General features: G+C 35.9%; 1 protein-coding gene across 19 annotated transcripts in view; it reads right to left on the reverse strand.

The window, feature by feature from the left end:
• Positions 1–3,788: 3,788 nt before the first annotated feature.
• The window catches only part of KCNMA1 (potassium calcium-activated channel subfamily M alpha 1), a 410,890-nt gene continuing 394,066 nt past the window's right edge, over positions 3,789–20,612 (reverse strand). For 8 of the 19 annotated variants that reach the window (XM_068139891.1, XM_068139883.1, XM_068139889.1 and 5 more), the window contains 4 exons: positions 14,509–14,703; positions 13,580–13,698; positions 11,703–11,927; positions 8,771–9,670 (listed from right to left, as the gene is read on the reverse strand). In XM_068139891.1, coding sequence (XP_067995992.1) covers positions 9,616–9,670; positions 11,703–11,927; positions 13,580–13,698; positions 14,509–14,703 — 594 coding nt within the window. In that variant the 3' untranslated portion in view covers positions 8,771–9,615. Of the gene's footprint in view, positions 3,904–8,770; positions 11,928–13,579; positions 13,699–14,508; positions 14,704–20,612 lie in introns of those variants that run through there. The other 11 variants (XM_068139897.1, XM_068139896.1, XM_068139886.1 and 8 more) reach the window with 3 other exon arrangements.

The following is a 20,612-nucleotide window of genomic DNA, read 5'->3' on the forward strand; positions in this document are numbered from 1 at the left end:
AAAAAAATGCATTGTATATTATCATCTTAGAAGCAATTGAATGACAGTCACATTGGGGCTTTAAAAATTGCATTTAAACTCTGAATAGTTTCTTTTCTTTATACCTCAATTTTTGGCATGCTTGGCACTTTCCATCCAATCAACATTCCATCAGAGTATTTGTACTTTCATCTTGGTACTCATGAGCTTCAGGGGCCAAATAAAAGTAACAGCCATGAGAGAGAGAGAGAGAGAGCAGACTTCCTAGTAATGTGGGAGCATGCATGTACTTGAGTACAAGGAGGGGGGCCAGGGCCAGCCACCTTCAGTAGCTGGATGGATTTCTGTGGTGCACTCTGTCAGTGCACCCCTAACATGACCAACAGGAACCAACTTTTTGGTCAAACCAGGAGGAAACAGTATGTACAGTTCCTCAGTATGCTAACCTGTAAATCACATAATTTCTTTTTCTTTCTGTCTTACTTCATCTCCCTCTTCCCTCAATAATCACCATCTTGTCTTGGCTGTATCAAATGTATATATACATATATACATATATACACAGCCATACATACATACATGTGTGTGTGGACAACATATATGCAAACACACACAAGATGCTCTCTCTAACCAATACATGACTTACCAAAACCAAACAAACAAACAAAAAAACCCAAACAAAAAAATATTGTTAGCCTGCATTTATAGTTCATGAAATTAATTGAAAAAGCTGAATTTCCTCCTACCTGCTTTGGTTTTCTTTTGAGAAAGGATTAAGAATCATTAATAAGGCTCAAAACCTAATTTTTACATCCATCATCATGTGGTCTGTCAGCTGTCACTTTGGCCACTTTCCCAGCCACCTGGCTTGCTACAACCTCATATATCCAAGTATTGGTGCTGGTCGTCTTATAGCCTTTTATGGCTGAATGTCAAAGATCTCAGATAGGTATTCCATTCCATTCCATTCCATTCCATTCCATTCCATTCCATTCCATTCCATTCCATTCCATTCCATTCTCTAATTACTAGAAGTCAGTCCTGCATCTTTGATCATCAAAAAAAGGCATAAGAAAAAAAAAAAAAATTGATTGCTTTTATCTTTTCTATAGACTTGAAATGCAAATCCATACCTATACCTGGTTTTGTCTGCCTCACATGCTCTCTAGAGGTGTTGTTCTGGCCATTATCCTTACATATGGAACTATCTGTGCTGCAAGAGAGTGTGAGTGTATTCAGTTCTTGCCCTTCATTTATGCACAGTTGGCAGCATGATAATTTTGAGTGTGACTGTTAAACTGGACAGAGACACACACGAATCTTAGCTATGTAGGAGTGTTGCATTTGATTCATTAGTTTATCTACTGAATGCTCACTTCTGAAGGAAGGTCCCTCTGAAATGGCATTGCATAGGATAAAATATAAGATATAATGTTCTACATCCCTCCAATAAAAAACAATATTCTAAGGAAAAAACCAAACAAAAAACAACCCAAAAAACATGTACTTGTTGAAAACAAGTGTCAGAAGTTCTCCTGTGCTCAGGTCCAGCTTTTTTTTCACTCTGGTTATAATATGAATGCAGTTCATAAATGAAAAAGGAGCACTGACTTCAAAGTAAAGGCTTGACATGACCCAATGCAGAAACTCCATGTAGCTTATAACGTGTCACTAGCTGAAGCAGCATAGCTAGGAAGAACTCACCAGAATTATCTTCTGTTTTGCAGACTGTGAAAAATAGGTGAAATATGGCCTAAATAATAATGAAAAATTGCTTTAATTGCCTTGTTACTTTGGAGAAGAGTGAAATATTTTAAATAATCCAATTTTACAGATACTGTATTAACCATTTTGTGATTGTCTTTGAATAGCTATTCTACAAAACGTAACAACGAAGTGGTCACAGTCCAAGAAGTCACTTCAGAATAGAGCCTACTTAGGTGTTAGTATGGTTATATTTGTACTGCAGCCAGTGGACAAACATTAAAGCTGGGATAGTTTAGCTTAAATGTTGGACTACATAGTGGACATTGTCATTTTAACAGTAAGTTAATTTGCTTTGTATTTGTTTTATTTGCTGATATTTCTCTAATATGTATGTGGTTTTTACCAGTTCTGCAAAATTACAAAGCCTAAAGTTATCTTGCACAAAAATCTGCTTTTCGTGTGACTGGGTCCTATGTTTTAATCCTTATTAGCACAGCCTTTTCTTTATTTTCTTCACAGAATTGTGTCAGATGTTGCTAATTTGAGATAGAGTTACTTAGTCATTGAGAACATCAAATGCTTGGGTGGATAGATACTGCAGCTCAGATATGAAACATCACATTTTTGTCTGATGGCTATAAAGCTTGTTGGCAACTTTGTGAAACGGTTGACACAAAAGGCACCCATCAAAGGCCTTTTGTAAGGTATCATAAATACATTCATTACTTTCAATTTGATTTGGTTATTACTGTGCTTTTAGTGTGGTGTCCCAGCAAAATGAAAATAAATTTTAAAAAATTAACTGCTAAAATACAGGAGGTTGCTTGGTGCAGGAATTAACTGAGAAAAGCATGGTGTCCCTATAACTAAGGCTTGAGCTTTCACCAAAGTTCAAAGATCCAGAGCTAAACCTCTACACATACCAGGAAAAATTTGAACCAAATAAGACTAATGCAAGGCCATCAGCACTTTTGAAGTAAGGAACCAACAAAATATGGTAGATGAGAAGGCTTATAACTTATAATTTCATGCACTATTTATGCACTCTGGATTAAAGCACTGCAATACACAGAAAAAGAAGAGGAGTAGCCACATTTGCCTACCTGAAATTAGCAACTGCTGATGGCCAGTGGGAAGCAGAGTGGAATTACCAGGTTTATCATTTATAGCAAGTGCTGCCTATGAGCACCTTGTCTACATGGCCCTCAATTTAGGGCAGTGATATTCACTATGCTAGTGTAGCAGAAAGTTACCAGGGATGCTGGGCTTCTCTCTGTGTGCGTGCATATGTGTGTGTGCATGGCACACAGTGCTGTGTGTATGTGTTGGGGGGGGAGGGGGTTTATTTGACTTTAAAATAACTGGCAATTAAGATGATCTGTATATGGTACTAAAACAAATAATATTTCAGAAGATGTACAAAAATATGACTTTCAACATTGAAAATAAATAAATTCAGTTTATTAAGAGCTGGTGTCAATGCTGAACAAAATACACATCCTTCAGTAAAGAAATATTTTGGTGAAGTTTTTTCCTTTTTTTTCATTTTGATTTACTAAAATACAAGTTGGACCTTTTGTTTGTTGGGTTTTTTTTTTTTTCTTTTCTGTAAATATATGATTTGTCTCCCTTAATTACATGTCCTTTTAACTGTGACCATCATTCTCCTTTAATCCAAAGACTGAGGTTTGGGGGTTTTTTAATTCTTAGGAGTCTGGCCACATATGCAGGGGTTTTTAAAGGGAAATATTTTAACAATGAAGAAAAAAAAAAAAAAAGAAAAAAAAATATATTTTTATCTTAATAAATAAAAATAATTTAAAACACTAGAGGCTATACATGACTAATTTTGATTATGTTAATTTATAAATAAAATACTTTCCAAAATACGTGGAAGCAATATTAAAGGCAGACAAACAAAGATCTGTCTACTTTATTTTCCCATTAGGCTTGCCCTTCTTAACTTCTCCACCGGTGGTTCAGCATGTAAGAGGAATAAATGTCACATCACCATTCATGAAGTTTGTCAGGATTTAAAAAAATAATTCTGGCCTCGAAGGAGTCAACATTCATCTTCAACTTCTCTGATTGGTGGTATCAAGCTGCTTGTCGATTTATATTGATTGATCTGATTGGCCATGTGAGTGCTCATAGGCTTGATTTGAATGTTTCTGGGATAGGCATTATCCGGCTCATCTGTAAACCATTTCTTTTCTGCTAAGGAGCAAAACGGGTAGAGACAGAATAAGAAGGGAAAATGAGAGTTTTAATTAGTGAAGCACATTATACATAAACACCAGGAAAAATAAATAATAAAAAAGGTGGGAACAGTGAGTAAAGTGTATAGAGAAAAGGCAATCAATAGAAGGTGACACTGACTAATTACTAGCAGTACAGTGCATTAGATTAATACCTATGCAAATAATTCTCATGGAAGGAGGATGACGTGTTTGAAGATTCAATAGTAGAAGCTGAAGAAAACTGTCAATATGCTAGCTTGCTTGTTGATCATATAAGAGCCTTTTGGTTTTTTATTTCATGATCAGGTGAATACCTTCTGATTCATTTATTAAAAAATTACATAAATAAAAGGCTAAACTAAGAAGCCAGGAAGAGCAGATGAAATAAAGGTAATGCAGAAAAGATCACGAGTCCATACACAGAGAAGTACCTAAAGAGTCAGAGGCTTCTCTGAGCCATTTCATCCTCAGGGTGGTAGCTACTGCTGGCTCAGAAATCATGCAGAACGTCCCACATCTGGTGCTAAAATCAATACAGCTTGCATTCATGCTACCAGATGGCTAGTCACAGAATCACAGAAACATTCAGGTTGGAAAAGACCCTCAGTATCACCAAGTCCCACCAATAATCCTACTCCTGCATGGGATGGCCATTATATTGCTACTTAGCAACTTGGCTCTGCTGAATTCTCCAGTTTGGGAAGGGGCATGGAACACACCTGATACTGACGACTGTCGAAGCTGTTCAGGCCCTGAATGAACTGGTAGTGATATGTGACAGCAAGTCAAAGCAAGCATGGGCTGGGGAAGGTGTTCCTTGTGTATCTTTGGCCAGTGACTGTTTCTGTGATCATAGGAAGAATTTTATGGGACTGATCTAAGGATTGTTGGGACTAGTGTGAGAATGTGTGAGGATGCTAAGAAGCTACAGCATTGCAGTCACTCCCTAGCTGCTTGTTTGTAACCACTATATTGCATTGTTCATACACAGATCTTGACAAAAACTTAAAATTCACAAAAGAGAAAAACAAAAGGCAAAATAATTTTCTTAAGCCCCTTAGAAAGCAATTTCTGTTGCATTTCTTAATTACAGGTGTACAACTTCACTCTAAGACTTAGAATCTCCTGGTCTTAAGAGTAGGTTATAGAAATTAGGTGCTTGTACTTTGACAAGTATTTGTGAACAGGGACCCCTGTTCCCTTCTTCCCCCAGATTTCAGAGATGAGTGCAGTGGACACAAATGGTTCTGAGGATGGGATTCTGAGACTGGAGCACATCAGTGCTGCTGCTCTTATGTGTGTGCACTATTTCTCATTCTAGTGGGAAACTCAAAACACTTAAGAAGCTTTAGCATCTCACTTGCATAATGCAAGCTGCCATTTTGCTTACCACTGAAGCATTGCTGTATCTGGGCTGGAATCAGGGCAGGAGTGGATGGCATACTCATTTAAAATAAATAAATACATATAAGCAAAGCAAACTCCATCTTGGAAACCCATGTGCTGAGCACAAAAGCTCAGTAATTTGTATTTTTATTAATTTCTTGCCTTATCCCTCTTTGTTTGTAACAGAGGTGAAGACTAGAACCTGGAAAACCAGGAAGAAGGAAGGACAAATATCTGGGCATGAATGCATACAAATAAGTAACTAGCTTTGAAGTTAGGGCCTCTAAAGAAGTGGACTGATTTCCAGAATTACTGGATTTCTCACTTTCATGAATATGAAATTCAAACTTTTACACTAGATATGACTTTTAAGCATCTACATGCAACACTCCCACTCCCCAACAACAAACCTCAAATTCTTGTAGATTTAATCCTTTATTTTTTTTTCCAGATACGTTGCCTATGTTTATACTTTTAAAAAACGTAAATTGAAACCAAAAAGGAATTGTCTTATTCATTAGGGGCTTATTCCCAAAGCTAAGCAGAACTATTTTGTTTTTCTTGTCCTCTTCTGATATGCATTTTACTTCTTTCTAAAATACCCTACTCAGTTGTGATCAGAGCCAATAGTTCCTTGCCCACTTAAAGTTCCCTGAGTCTGAACAATGTTCATTCTCCCATCTCTCTTGCTCTCTCTTACCTATTATAATTAAGTTCCCTTTGATTTGAACAGATTGGACGATAGGAATTCATAATGTTACATCCTGCACACTGAAGCTAACTGATTAAGTGCTTTAAATTATTCTTCCTGACAGAATGATAAAGTTACAATCTGTTCAGAGATGATCTACAGCTTGCCACACTCCTACCACTTCTTTCCACATTCATTTATCTTTTTGTCAAGCAGTTTAAAAAAAAAAAAAAGCCTCAGTTCCATAGATCTTTTAAAGTCATCAGAACATCTGAATTATTAATGAGACTTTAAGGGAATGGTTCCTGATGGGGGCTGGTTTAAGAAAGGTTGTAGGAAAAAAAAAATATCTCAGAATGTGTACACATCAAAATAATTTCAGCTCCATTTAAAAACCCATTTAGTTCAAGTGTGACACATGAACCATTATGCATTTGTGGAAACCAATTTTATGTGATCTACAATTAAACCAACCTTTCAGAGAGGTGTAAAGTGTGATGGCTATCATGTTTTAAAAGCCTTGCAAGATCACATAAACAATTTCAAACTAACGGTTTTCTAATGGTCTGTGTTTAAAATGATTTTGAGGCAAGCTAAGCACCTTGAACTTTTATCTCTACCTTCTAACATCTAGTGCACAAACTTTCTTTACAAACAGAACTTGGTGTAAATAGCAAGACAAAGGAGAGCTGCTTGAGTGCTAAGGATTAACTGCACTCTTCTCAGCAGCTGGTGTAAAGCACTTCCAGCTCCCTGCATTCCCTGAAATTATGCTCTTAAAGATCTTTTCCAACTGAAACAATCCTATGATTCTATGATTTTCAAAACAAGGCAATTATCTATGTGTTAATCTTTACAATAATGCTCACATCTACAGAGCTGATCACTAAAAGGAAGTCATCAAGTATCTCTTTGCCTTTAGCTGGCAAGTAATAAATACAGAAATGTTTACATTAATTTTTGCCAGTATTGAAACCTTGATCCAGGCATTATCATCTCTAGCAGCAAATGCTTGGACTCGACAGTTTTCCTGTTACTTTTCTGCTGTTGTTATTGTCTTTGAGCACACAATGACATAGCTCCTGTGAAAGTTCTTGGACCTCTCTACTTACCTTTGAAATGTGAGCATGATGCTTCTCATCTTTTCTCTCAGCCCCTAAGACATTGTGCTGCCAGTTACTAAATGTCCTTAATTTCCTTACACAATTTTCCATCTTTTTTTTTATGCTCACAATCTAACTTTGATATGTCTTCCAAAGTCTTAGCACAGATTTATATGTATCTTAAAAAAAAACACTTTCTAGGTGATTTAAAGGAAAGCGTAAGTAGTTTGTTTAATGTCTTCACAGTGTTATAGTTGCCAACATTTTTATTTCAGTTCTCTGTCATGTTCGGTCTGTTTCCATCCCTTTTGGCATATGCACATTGAGCCTTACCATGTGTGTTGATATGTTTTAGTGAGAAGAAGCATAACTTTCTTTTTATTTTTTAAGAGCTGCTCAAGAGAGTTCCTGGTCTTCCTATGCTATTTGATGGGTTTGTTTTTGACAGCATAACCTGGGAGATGTGGGAACAGCCAAGTAACTTCACATAGTAGAAAGCAGGAAACATTTACTTTCCTCTCAAACACCTGTGCTTGCAATGGGCTAGCAGCATCCCAGTACATCTATGACAGCTATAAAGGCTTTGTGCTTTTATTACAAATAAATAAATAAGATCTTGTATATGACTGCTTCCTGCAGCATAAAAAAAAAAAATAAAGATCTAAAGTAAAATATCAAAATACAGATTTCTTCATCTTATGTAAAACTATAAATTCTCTCGAACAGGTTTATTGTTCTGGTGCTTTAAAATTTCTGTCATTAATTCTGGATGCAGTAACCGTATTTGAATATGTCACTGTTAAATACCCTCTGACCAGAAACAAAGAAAGTACTAGCTAAATATGGCACAGATTTACCAAATCTGTATTCTCACCACAACCCCAGATTATTTTACAGTTGTTTTAAACATTTTTTTTTGTTTAATTTAGTGACATAGTTTCAGATAAGCCTGTATGTATGTGTGTGTGTGTGTATATGTAGGAAGCTTGTTTACGATTAAGGTGAAAATTATCCTGTGTAATTTCTTCCTGTATAAGAAAATGCAATCAAATTTTCTCCACCCATCTGCTCAGCAATTCTTTGCTTGGCAGTTGAATATTTCACATATAACAGGCAATAAGTAATTTTCAGGGAGACAGAGAAGAAGTGATTCTTACTTTCTGTGAAAGTCTTTATTTTGCTCCAAGGCAACTGAAGTTTTGGGACAAAATCGCTATTCCAGACTTGCTCTTGGTGATTTTTGATTTTTTTTTTTACACTGGCAAAATTCTTACTTTTGACAATAGGAAATTAACTGGTGGTTAGGCCAGTGGGCACCCACTCCAAGAACCTGTAGATCTCTCAGATATGGTTTTACGTCAACACTAAGATCAACAAAGTTACTAAGAACCTAGTTTCCATTCTTGAAACCGTGATGAGAGTGATGTAAGTGGCCCGTCCTCCATTTAAGGCTCTGAAATATCATCTCTTGACATTGGTGCTGCTTTTCTACTTTAAAAAGAACTACTCAGGCTAGTTACTAAGAATGTTTGACTTGGGGTAAGTTTCTGAATAAAAAAGACGTTTCCTGTTACTTTTGAATATAGGAAAAAATCTGAGAAGATACCATAGTTAATGTAAACATTGCTCTCCTTGTAATGATGAATGTGCCAATTTCATTAGTATATACATATCATATATATATATATACATATTTGACCAGTTCACTATAGTTAGTAGTGAAAATTGCACATGATATAACTAAAAGAAGTCAAAACTTTAAGAATCCCGACCTTAGGGAAGAAGGCAGAGGAGAAACAGACTTCAATATGATTTGAAGAGTTCAGATTTGCATCCGTATTAAATATTTCTCTTATGTTCACAAAGTAAACAAGTTGCTTCTCTTATATATGCTATTTTTTTCCTATTTGAGATGCAGAGTTATACAAATACTACTATTTCTTTTTTTATAAAATCATTGTGTCATACATGACAAGTGTGCTTTATATTAGCACCCTTCCTTCCTCTGCCAAATGGAAAACAGATAAAACATTAATGGAAAAGCATTTTGGTGTCAAAGCCATTAACATTCTTCCAAAATGCTTAACTCCTCTTGACTATCTTCAGCCAGTATTTCCAACATAAAAAGATGCTCGTGAACATACACAGAGGACAGGGGAGTAGGGAGGGAAAGGGAGGAATGTGGAATGTGAAATTAAAAGTAATGTCTGCACCAGGGTAGGCATCTTCATTGAGCAGGAACCTGAGTGTTTACAAAAGGACACGTGCAATTAGAAAGGCAAGCAGATGAGAGGATAAAAAAAATAAAAGAAGGTTGAGCAACAGCAGCAGCAGCAGCCAGTTTTACTTCTGGTTTGGAGGGGGAATAAAGGCAAAAGAAAACCAACAAAACAACCAACCAACCAAACAAACCAATAACTGAATAAAGTTTGTAACTAATTTTTTTTTTTAATTTCACAACTTTTCACAAGGACAAAGTTATAGAAGGAAACCCACAGCAGTTGCTAGGTCATGCAGAACCATTAATTGTCATACCTTGGCCCATTCTATTCATCCTTGTTGCACTTTAGAAAAAGAAGTAAGCTATGTAAGTTTTACAATGCTTTTAAACTGTCATATTTCCTGTTGAGCACTTTAACTGGCACATCCTTGTAGTAATAAATGTTCTTGGGGCAAAACACAATAACTTTCTTTGCAAAAAAGAAATACATGAATTTGTCTTTACGATGAAGAGCAACCGTAATAGACTCATTTGCTGGGCAGCATCCATAATTTGCAGTGTATTTCACTGATAGGACTTACAACTGCATTTGAATGTACACGCACATATATAATGTATTCCAATCACTATGCATAACACTGCACAGTGGTATTCTCTGTAGCCCACTTACATGGTTCCAGGTTTTGTCAGTAAAAGTGCTTGGCTTCATTGTCAATTCACACAGCAAGCAAATCTTCAAAATTATCATGCTTGGGGAAGGGGAAGGTAGAAAACAACACTAACCATAAAAGCACCTTGTCTGGGTTGGCAGTTACAGTGCTAATCACTCCCCTATCCAAATAGTTATTTTCTGTCTGCTTTCTTGATGGACATCCAGGAAAGGTGGTACGTGCTTCTGGCCTCCCTATCCTGGGAAACTCTTCAGATGACCTAGAACTAGTTCTGTATTTCAAAAGGTTGGTAATTTAAAAAATAGCTGGAAGTATAATTTCTATGGCTACCTAGGATAGGTTCCTTTCCATCACTTCATTTAATTCCCTGCCACAGTTTTTGTTTGGCTATATGTGTCATTGGTGAGAAACTGCAAAAACTAAACTCTGACAACTGCCTAGAACATGATGCCTCAGCACAGTGAAGATTTCTGCTTGTTGTGCTCATTAGCTGTCTAGGGCACAGCACCTTTTCTTCCCAAATGGGAGAGACTTTAAAGGCACTCAGTTGTCTTCCCCTGTATTCCTGGTATACACATGTTGAAAAGAAACAGCTAGAACGTGGAGCAGGGTTCCTGGAGGATCTTTGTGTATTAGGACCGTTGTTGGATGATTTATACCACCACTCTAACTTGGAAAGTTAAACTGCCATCTGGGGAAAGGAACAAAGTCCCTTGAGAGCTGATACTTAAGCATAAGAAAATGCTTGCTCTTTTCTGAACATTATTTATTCTGTACATAAGGTGACTAATTCACCTTTTAAAGATGTGAAAGTCCCAGGAAGGCAGTTTTTAATGACTTACATCCAATATTTATGATACATATGGCTTTTTATCCCAAATGTCAAAAGTGAAAGAAAATATAGCTATTCATGTGGCAGTATAAATAGACAGAATAATAATTTAATATGCAATTAGACTCTTTCTAAACAAATTAAACCACTGGAGTTTTACAGCTTCATACCTAGACAGTTTCAGTGTTAAAGGGAAAAGACACTATCTCCAAAAGGCTAATATTTTAGAGAAAGTCCTTAAACAAGCAGAAAAGTCCCTGACATTTCTTTGGTATAAAGCAGGTGCGTAGCAATAATCTATACAAAGAGTGTAAGCCCTATAAAATATAAACTTTGAGAGTGAAAAATCAGTAGGGTTTTTTTAAATGATTTAAAAAAAAATGGGTTAGTTTTATAAGCTTCAAATAAAAGTAGCAATGCCTGTAAATATGAATATAAAAAAAACCTACTGCAAAATACATCAATGCTTCTGCACTAAAATTTCTTTTGTGTAGCTCTGACATCAGGAGCAAGTGTTCATGTTAAATATACTCTATTTTTCTGATATGTAGAGTAACTGCAGTGAGTTATTTATGTTTTCAGTGTGCCTATGGGTTTAGAATTTTTCTTTCTCCCTTAGCATCACAAATAACTTTTGGTCCGTCTGCTTTGTTGCTGTTGTGCTTAAGGGTTTTATGGTGGTGAAATAAAAATGACAATCACATGCACACTGTCATACATATGCAAAATATGTGTACAAAAAGGGAGCACTCCATGGGAAAACAGGTAACATTACTGCTGGAAACATTAACTGGGGAGAATGGGTGGTGAATGCAAGTTTCACACACAGTGGGAGCAGGTACACACATCAAAGTCTATCTTCCTGCACATACTTCTGTTTTTCCCGGGAATCCCTGGTCTTGGTGCGGTTCGGTCGGTTTGCTGTTGATGGGATGGAGTGAACTGATGAGCTCTTTTTGCTGGAAGAATAGGAGGAATGGGAGGAATGAGAAAGACTGGCCCGGGACTGGCCAGCGTTGTGGTCAAATTGCATCAAACAGAAGATCAAGTCTGTCGGCACAAGCTCAAATTCATATGGTGGGTTTGTGATAACGTAACTAGACAGAAAGAAAGAAAAAGAAAGTATGTTTAGGTTTGTACTAAAAAAACCAAAAATTAGTCCATGGTTATATCACAAACATGTACCCATGTTTTTGCATTTCTGTTTCCTTCAGTGTGTGACTAGTTTTAGCTCCATAATATTCATTATGATTTAGGACCTTCTTGTATCAGATAATCACTTTTTGTATGTCTTCTGTTGCAAGAGACAAACTGTCTAAGTAGGATGTTCCTCAAGTGAATCATGTCACAATTTTTCACAGACACAACACAAATCACCATCCTTTATCTAGGTGCATCATATTGCAATGACTCTAGCAAACAGATTGACAAAACCAAGTAACTACCTGCCAGCAACGTTATTTAGAAGAATGGCAGAAAAGCAGGGAGAGGGGGATTTTAGGCGCAGTTATATTTAAATATATATTTACTATATACTTAGCAAATACTATACTCAATAGAGCAAGTAACATAATTATTTGTTTGTATTATGATTGTATATAAAATAAGGAAAATATACTAGCAAATTTGCAGTGGGGTTCATTTTATTTATGTACATTCCTGGCCTCAAAGCACATATTTAAAGAGAAATCTGCAAGAATCCAGCATTGGTAAGTACACTTCCCAGGCCTGAATTAAACAGTCAATACAAATGTCCTGAATCTTCACCTTCAACTAGCCCACTTTCAGGGTAGGATGGATTATAGAACCTGCTGATAAATTTTCTCATGCATGTGAAAGACATATTTGAGCAAGGCAATAGGCACATTCTTGAACTGGCAAGAATCAAGTAAAAATTGATCATGAAGCTCACAACTTTTTTTCAAACTATTCACTGCTCATAAGAAATCTGGCTTATCTACCTCAGGAACATAAGTCTTTTACTAATTCAACATATAATCACAATTATAGCAAGTATGGTGTAAATCTAAACTGAAAATAGGCGGGTTTTTTTACTCAACTTGTTCAAATCCTTACAGAAGAAACCACTTTGGTGGGCTGCAGAGTTGCTGATTGCCATGTTCATTCAATAATGCTGCTATTTGTACAGAAAAAGACAGTAACAGATGATAGTTTTGTGATAGTTCTCTATGGGTCTGCGTGCGCATTTCTAGTAGGCACTTAATTCAGACACATTTCAAGTAAGCTGCTAAATGGCCTTCAGTTTGCAAAGGTTGAAACCTGTCTGCTCTATTAAAAGCACTGAGGTCAGCATTAGTGATAGTGAAGAAAAAACGTAGCATACCAAGAGGGGCTTCCACTTACTGAAGTATTTTTTTGAGCATTGGGAATAAGAAAGACTAGCTACTATATTCTAAATTATTATCCAGTAACGTAAAGCTGATTAATATAAGCAGACTGAAGTTCTTTTCTTATATGCAAACCATGGAAGATCAAAAATCAAACAAGATAAAGGCATGTTCTGAAAATTAACTTTGCAAATTTTTGATTTATATTTGCTGAAAATTTGTGCTATGACAGTCAGCTTATTATTTAAACTCAGCTGTAGAGTCATCATGAAGCTTTGGTGGCAAAGTTTGTAAAAAATGGAAGAAGTTATTTTTTTATATTTACTACAGGCTTTGGGATGTTCCTCATTGAGAAGACTGAAGAACAGTGAAGCAGAGATATTCTGAAAGACTGGACTTACCGTTTAGTGCATTGGCTAGGAGTAGTTAGATGTGCATCCCTTAATCGATAAATTCCAAAGCAGAGCATATTGTATGTTTTCAGGGCTTTACAAAATAGATCTCCATAACAACCTCCATCCTAGGATAAGAAAGGAGAGGGGAAAAAACCAAAAGAGAAAAGTACATATTGTTTTTCCATTATTTTTTCTGTAAACACAGCGTTGGGGAAAAAGATTTTCAGTATGAGCCTGGACAAAAAGGACTACGTATTGATAGTCTTTTGTGTGTCATGAATTAGAATCTTTTACGCAAAGAGATGAATAATCTGAATGTTTTATTTCAAAAAAGCAACTATGAAAAGCAATCATTATTTTGGAGACCATGAAATTATGGGGTTGGGGTTTTCTGTTTGGTTGTTCAGTTCATTTTGTTTTGTTTTGGTTTATTTCACTCAGGATAGTGTACTCAAAATGTCAGAAAATTAGGACTGCAAAACAATTTTAGTTTATCCAGAAACAGCAGAAAACCTATCAGCTTTGTTTTCAAGACAGTAAACATATTTTAAGCAAGAACTGGAAGCTCCATGGAAAGAATAAAAAACCCACCAAAGGTAAAGGCATTGCTCGTTTTTTACATTGGACTATTGTCACAATGGTTATATCATCCAAGTCAGCTCATCCAACTCTTTAGCTGACAACTAAGATGTGACACAGGATTTTTCTGTATGAAATATCCAGACAAGGAGTCTGGGAAGTCATGTAGCTTCCTAAATAGTATAAGAGTAAACCTGACAAACCTGGCAGCCTGTGCTGTGAACTATGAAATGAATCAAAAGCTCTATTAAATTAAATAATAAAAATTTTACAGCAATTAAGTAGATTTTAATTCTGTATGAGAGAAAGCAAGTAAGTGTAGACCAGCCTTGGTCCTACATTTTCTTCATGCTTACCCCTAGGTCTGCAAATGGCCCATCATACAAAGCCAACTGAGCAACTCGACACCTGTCCCTGTTTGCAAGTGTCTGGGGCGTACTGTAACCTCCTCTCAATGCATTTTCCTCAGCAATCAGTGCTTCCAGCTCTGGTGTGGCTCCTCCTGTTACCAATGTCCGTATCAGTGTGAGGATATTGTCATTGAAATATGTCTGCAGAAATAAAAGAGAGCTCTTTAAGCAAACACCATTAGAGTCACAACTGAAGACATCCAAATTACAACTTTTCTGTGTTTCCACTGTTTAAAGTTCTTGGCTGTCTCTTCAAATAATTTTATATAGAAAGTGAAAAGACAGCAGCCTCCAATTACTCTATTTTCTTCTATCCCATTAGGCTCCTATACCAGATCTTTCCTTTTAAACACCGATTTAGACTGCTTTTTATTAAAGTACAAAAATTTGAATGATTTATGTTTCCTATAATTGGTGTTAGTAGTGATGCAATGACTGCTTTCCTTCTCATTGTCTTCATGTCTAATAATGGGCTTTAGGACATGTAATTGTAAAATTCAGACCACATTTAAAGCTTACACAGGCTAGATTGCCTTTTTACTCTTGTCACCAATTCGTTGGGGAGCTGCCTTTGTGCTGCAAATGTCATTACTTATTACTGTGGCTGGACTCTAGCAGTCTAACCAATGTATTGTACTAAACATCTTATTACGAGACTTGACAGTGTTCAGACATAAGCATGTATCAATTAAACATCTTGAGTTCATTCCAGATAAATGTATGATGAGTTTGGGATCCTGGTGGTCCTTTTAAAAAACTCTAGGGTATAGGGTAAGTGTGGTTTATTAGAGAAGATTTACTTCATACTGACATTTTGCCAGTGTCTGTAGCACTGCTGATCTGTCAGGCAAACAATGGGTACTTTAAATATTAATTTAATGCCAGACGAATGACTTTCAAGTTCACTTACAAGTATACTGGTATAGTTCGGAGATACTCAGTTAAATATCTGCAATGTAATGTACTGGACAAAAAATAATGTTGAAGCAAAAAAAAGGGGCACCATCACTTAAAACGCCACTAATATCTGTGTTTTCCAAAGCTTTCAAGTGTGGGGGATGTACGAGAAGAAAAAGAGCTCGCTGCAGAGAACAGGATTGACATTGCTCTATTTGTGGACTCCATCACTACATCTATGACTTCTCTTGAACTTGGGACTAGGAACAAATGTCTGTAATCCAAACAATTAAATATGAATACTGAATTCTCAAACAGCATGTGTAGTCCAAAGATAATTTTAAACCACAACTTTTAAATGAAGTTAGTTGCTCTATGCATATAATGTAATTGCATTTAATACCTGGTTAAATTGAGGTACAAGTTGAAATATTTTATCTCGAGATCAAAAAGCATCATCAGCTTCTTATCAATATTACTTTGATATTCTTTCTGTTTATAATGACACTTTACTGTTCACTTGAGACAAACAATAAAACATGAGAAAATGAACTCTACATGGCAACATTTTTCACTGTTATGGTGGAAGTTTCCTAACTTCAAGATTCTCTGCTTATTAACACAGGCATAAACACAATTCACCTGTTGACCAAATTAAAATGAGAGGAACATATTGTTATTGTTTTACATGCCCTGAAGCAAATGCTTGCATCTCATCAACTCCAATTATTTTAAATTAGCCTGGATAAGGCTATGTATTTTAAATAAAAGTTGCACTGTAAAGAGATGTCTGATATTAGCAGGAGTTCAGGAAGATTCAGTTATTCCAAAACAACAGCTTATGTCAAAACAGCTCTTACATATTCAATTATAATTCGAGTGTAACACTCAAACCTTTCTTAATATATAGAAAAATCAATGTGACTTCTTTCAGAAGTATAAGCCTGGAGTGACTACATGATGTTTAATTGGACTTGCTGTGGTGAGTGGGAGAAGACATTGAGATGTGATTGTTTATTCAGTTACTTCTTCCTTGATGTTCCTGAGGTGAGAATCAGAGTTACCCTCTTTGGCAACTCTTCCCACTGTGTTATACTTTTCCCAACACTGAAGTACTCAAAATAAAGAAACTGGCATCAAGTTTAGCCTCTTCTCTTAGCTTTTGCCATTGTATACTATATACCATGCAGAACTAAAACAATTAAGACAATTGCTCCTGCAGTTAGGCAGCAATGTTACTTGACATCAGTTGCATAGATATAAAGCCAAATTCTGACAGATCTTGGAGTGAGACACTGCAATTGTAGAAGGTGGAAAAGCCCATCAGTAAAAATGTACTTAAACATATTCTACATGACACACTAAGCACATAGCCTGACAAAACCATACCATCTTCTGCAACAGTATCTTTTCTTATGCCTTCCCTACTCTTTTATTTAGTATTTTTTATTTCTTTTTCTGCTCTAAGTAATGACACTTAGTATTATGCAAAAATGCTATTCTCAGTTTTACAACTGTAAATTATATTGAGAAACATGAAACAAAAGCAAATCTTATAATTTTATGAGTCTGGTTTACAATGAGGCCAACTATGGTAAATGTCTACCTGCTCCAGGACTGTTGAATGCTGGTTCATGCAGAATAGCCTGGTTTCACAGAATGGTGGTTTGCAGTTATTAAAGAGGCAAAAGTCTAAAACTGTACTAATAATTTTATTGCTCTTTAGGAGGTATCATTAGGCCATATTTTCACTGGCTTCCAGCACTTTCTTTACTTTGTAATTCAAATTACAGCAACTGTAGCCAGAAATCTAGACTTAAACAGATACACTCTGAATTTTGTACTGTGCAAGTGCACAATTACCCCTTATAGTAAATTCACTTTTAACTCAGTAGAGCATGATCCACTAAGAAATTATACTGTGTCCATATGATTCATTTTGCTACAGATCTCCTACTAAACTGAGAAATGATACTAGTAGGAAATTAATGTATCAAGTCACAAATTCACTAATACAAATTAACATAAAATAAAATAGAATATGTGCACATACACAACTCCTCCCAGCCCCAATGCAATTAAGACATAATGGGCCAAATTCTGACTTCTATCACGTGCCAACCAGGAGTAACTCTGGGAGCCATACTCTATAATGAAACTGATGAAAATGAGAAAAGAAGCAGGTCTATTGGTTGACGGAACAGAATGCTGTCACTGGAGAAAGGCCTCCCACTGCTAGACAAATGTTAAGGCAAAGTGAATACGCTTATTAGCAAAGGAGGCAACATTTATCTTGGAACAATGGCTTCATCTGGGCTTCACACCATGACTGATGTGGATGTCACCATTTAATCAGATGGATGAGTGCAGCCCAATTATGGGGTCTGGGTTTTTGTCATCAATGGGTAAAAAGATTCCAAGTTTCAGGCTCTGGCATTGCAAATGATCAGAAAATGCCCAACCATAAGCAATAAAGGATGAGTGAATAGGAAGCTGCAAGTTGTCACCTCCTGCTAAATGCGTCTGCTTCCTCTTGTACTAATATATTTAATACTCCCCAGGAAAATCCCGCCTGTCCATGCTTTTGATTGTCACAAAAATCAACTCTTCCCCATTATCTCTAGCTAGTTTGGAACAGGGGGACACTGAAGAGTTGAACTAGCTGATATCCATTTCCTTTGGAATAATAATACACTGAAATTAATTTGAGAATGATCTTCTACTTGCTCTGTGGGAGGGTACATGGCCTGGATATGCCAGTGCTTATAAGAAACCAATGTACAGAATATCTTTGGAAAGGTGCTGCTGTACTTAAAGTAACAAGACACTTTGCAGTGATGGTAGTGAATCCCTTTTGTTGACTATAAAACTGCAGCTGAAGAAATACTTGTTTACTGCTGCTATTAACTGAACCCCACACTGGACATCCATACGACATCACTATAATTGACTTTAATTCCAGAATCATAATATGAAACAGGTGTAGTATAAACACACACAAAAAGAAATGTATCATAGACACTGAAACGGGGCAAACTGCAAGAACATTCTGACATAGATAGCTGAGGTAGCAGTGCCACCTAGCCTATTCTCCAGAATTGTAATGCAGCTCTTTCAAATGTGTTGGGGATGCTTTCCCATTTGCTCAATCATTTCTTAAAATATAATTACCAGAGTGCTTATGTTTTGCAGTTATTGCTGTCAAGCCTTTTAAACTAATTGGTCTTTTACAGAAAATTTAACCGAAAATTAGCACATTTTCAAATAACATTCCTTTAATAGCACTTCACCTTTCATTTATAGTTACTCTAAAATTGTCGTATCTGCCATTTTCCTGTGTTTGCTAGTGGTTTGTTATGGATTTCTTTCAAGAAGACACCGCCTCCACTGCATGCAGCTTTCTAACATTGCTATCAAACAAATTTTTAATTTGCTTTCCTTTTTCAGTTGGAAAAATTCTGTTGAATGAATAACATATATGCAGACCTGAGAAATGAGTGAGCTAACATCAGCAACATACACCCATCAAAAAAGGGTCTTTGAGACAGAATCAACCTCAGAAAATAAATAACATTTCACATTTTAAAAATCTATTGATTCTCAAATTATTACTCAAATTTCAAAGAAATCTGGGAGACTTCCAGTTATAAGATGCTACTTGCTACTCTCCTGAAGAGACTTGCACAAAATTAGTCTTATGTTTCAAACTGTTTGGATCATAGATTAGAAGTTTCTTTTCTGTATAAATCAGACTGCGAAGGAAACTCTGAAGGAAAACTCCTGAGTAAAGGATATACTTAAAAGTTATTTTTAACTGGTTTAGTTATTGTCTTCCATTCTGTGCTTTCATTTATATGAATAAAAGTAAAATTTAGTATTACAGAACAAAAATAAAGACCTGAAATTGTAGCACAAGGAAATAAATTCTGGGATTATGAAATTTTGAATGGTATTACTTGGTTCTGAAGATCCTTTTCTCTAATAGCACCACACTGATCATATATCAAGTTTATTGTCAACAGCATGTATGGAAGGGATGCCAACCTGCCAGAACCTCTATGGTTCTGCTAGCTTAAGGACCACAATAAGAAACAGAGAAGCTTTGGCTCTCAGACCAACTGTTCAGACCTACGCATCAATACAAATGGTTTCTTTGCATGCACAGAATTTTCTGGAACAACTATCTCAACTAGACTTGGAAAAGCAAAAATTTCCTTCTCATAAGAAATCCATTTTATAGGTGAAAATAGTATTTTTACAAAACTCCCACACTTCAAACATTAACCATGACTACAGCTTTCACACAGAGTAACCAAAGACTGCAGAGACCACTGCTACCAACTCATCAGAAAGACAGTACAGGTTTTGATCTCGTTATTGTCTTCTGAGAAATAATCTTCAAACTACTACACTGAATCATAGTGTTATGGAACATTTTGCCTTTACTGCAGAGAATAAATGATGTGTAGATAACCTGTAGAAGGCATTTTAAAAATTAAACTTCATTAAGCCCTTTTATCTCTCAAATAAGAAAATAACAGACAATTGCAAATTTAAAATATCTAATTTCCTATTTCTTATAGGAAACAATGCTAAACAAGTAGAATGTAATGATTTTCAGCATTCAGATTTGAATAAGAGAGAACAACACATTTTCTAATCAATGATTCATGAGTAGGGGTCAGTTCATTACTTATATATTAACAAAATGATAGAAGAGAAATAATAATTTAACACTTTTTAATACTGCTCAGTTACTATTATTCAATAGCCAAATATTTAAGTAAATATTTTGCACCTCTTTGTCTATTTAGATTTGGTATCAGGAAAGAATTTGTTTCCTGCAGGAGTGGTCAGGCATTGGAAAAGGTTGCCCAGGGAGGAGGTGGAGTCCCCATCCCTGGAGGTGATCCATGAAATATGTGGACATTGCAATTTGTGACATGGTTTGATGCTCCTATGTGGTCTTGGCCTTGATGATCTTAGAAGTCTTTTCCAACTATCAGAAAAAATACTGCTTGCATGGATATTATTCTACTTTCTGATCTTTCTTATATCTATTTTACTACAAAACCCTGCTACTGTGAGAAAAGAGTAATTCTTAATTAAGCAATTCATATATTGTACCTTTGTATTGGAGATCATATAAGGAA

This window comes from Melanerpes formicivorus, unplaced genomic scaffold, assembly GCF_026170545.1.
Source record: "Melanerpes formicivorus ecotype bairdi unplaced genomic scaffold, bMelFor1.0.p_v2 SCAF_6, whole genome shotgun sequence".
Taxonomy (NCBI): Eukaryota; Metazoa; Chordata; class Aves; order Piciformes; family Picidae; genus Melanerpes; species Melanerpes formicivorus.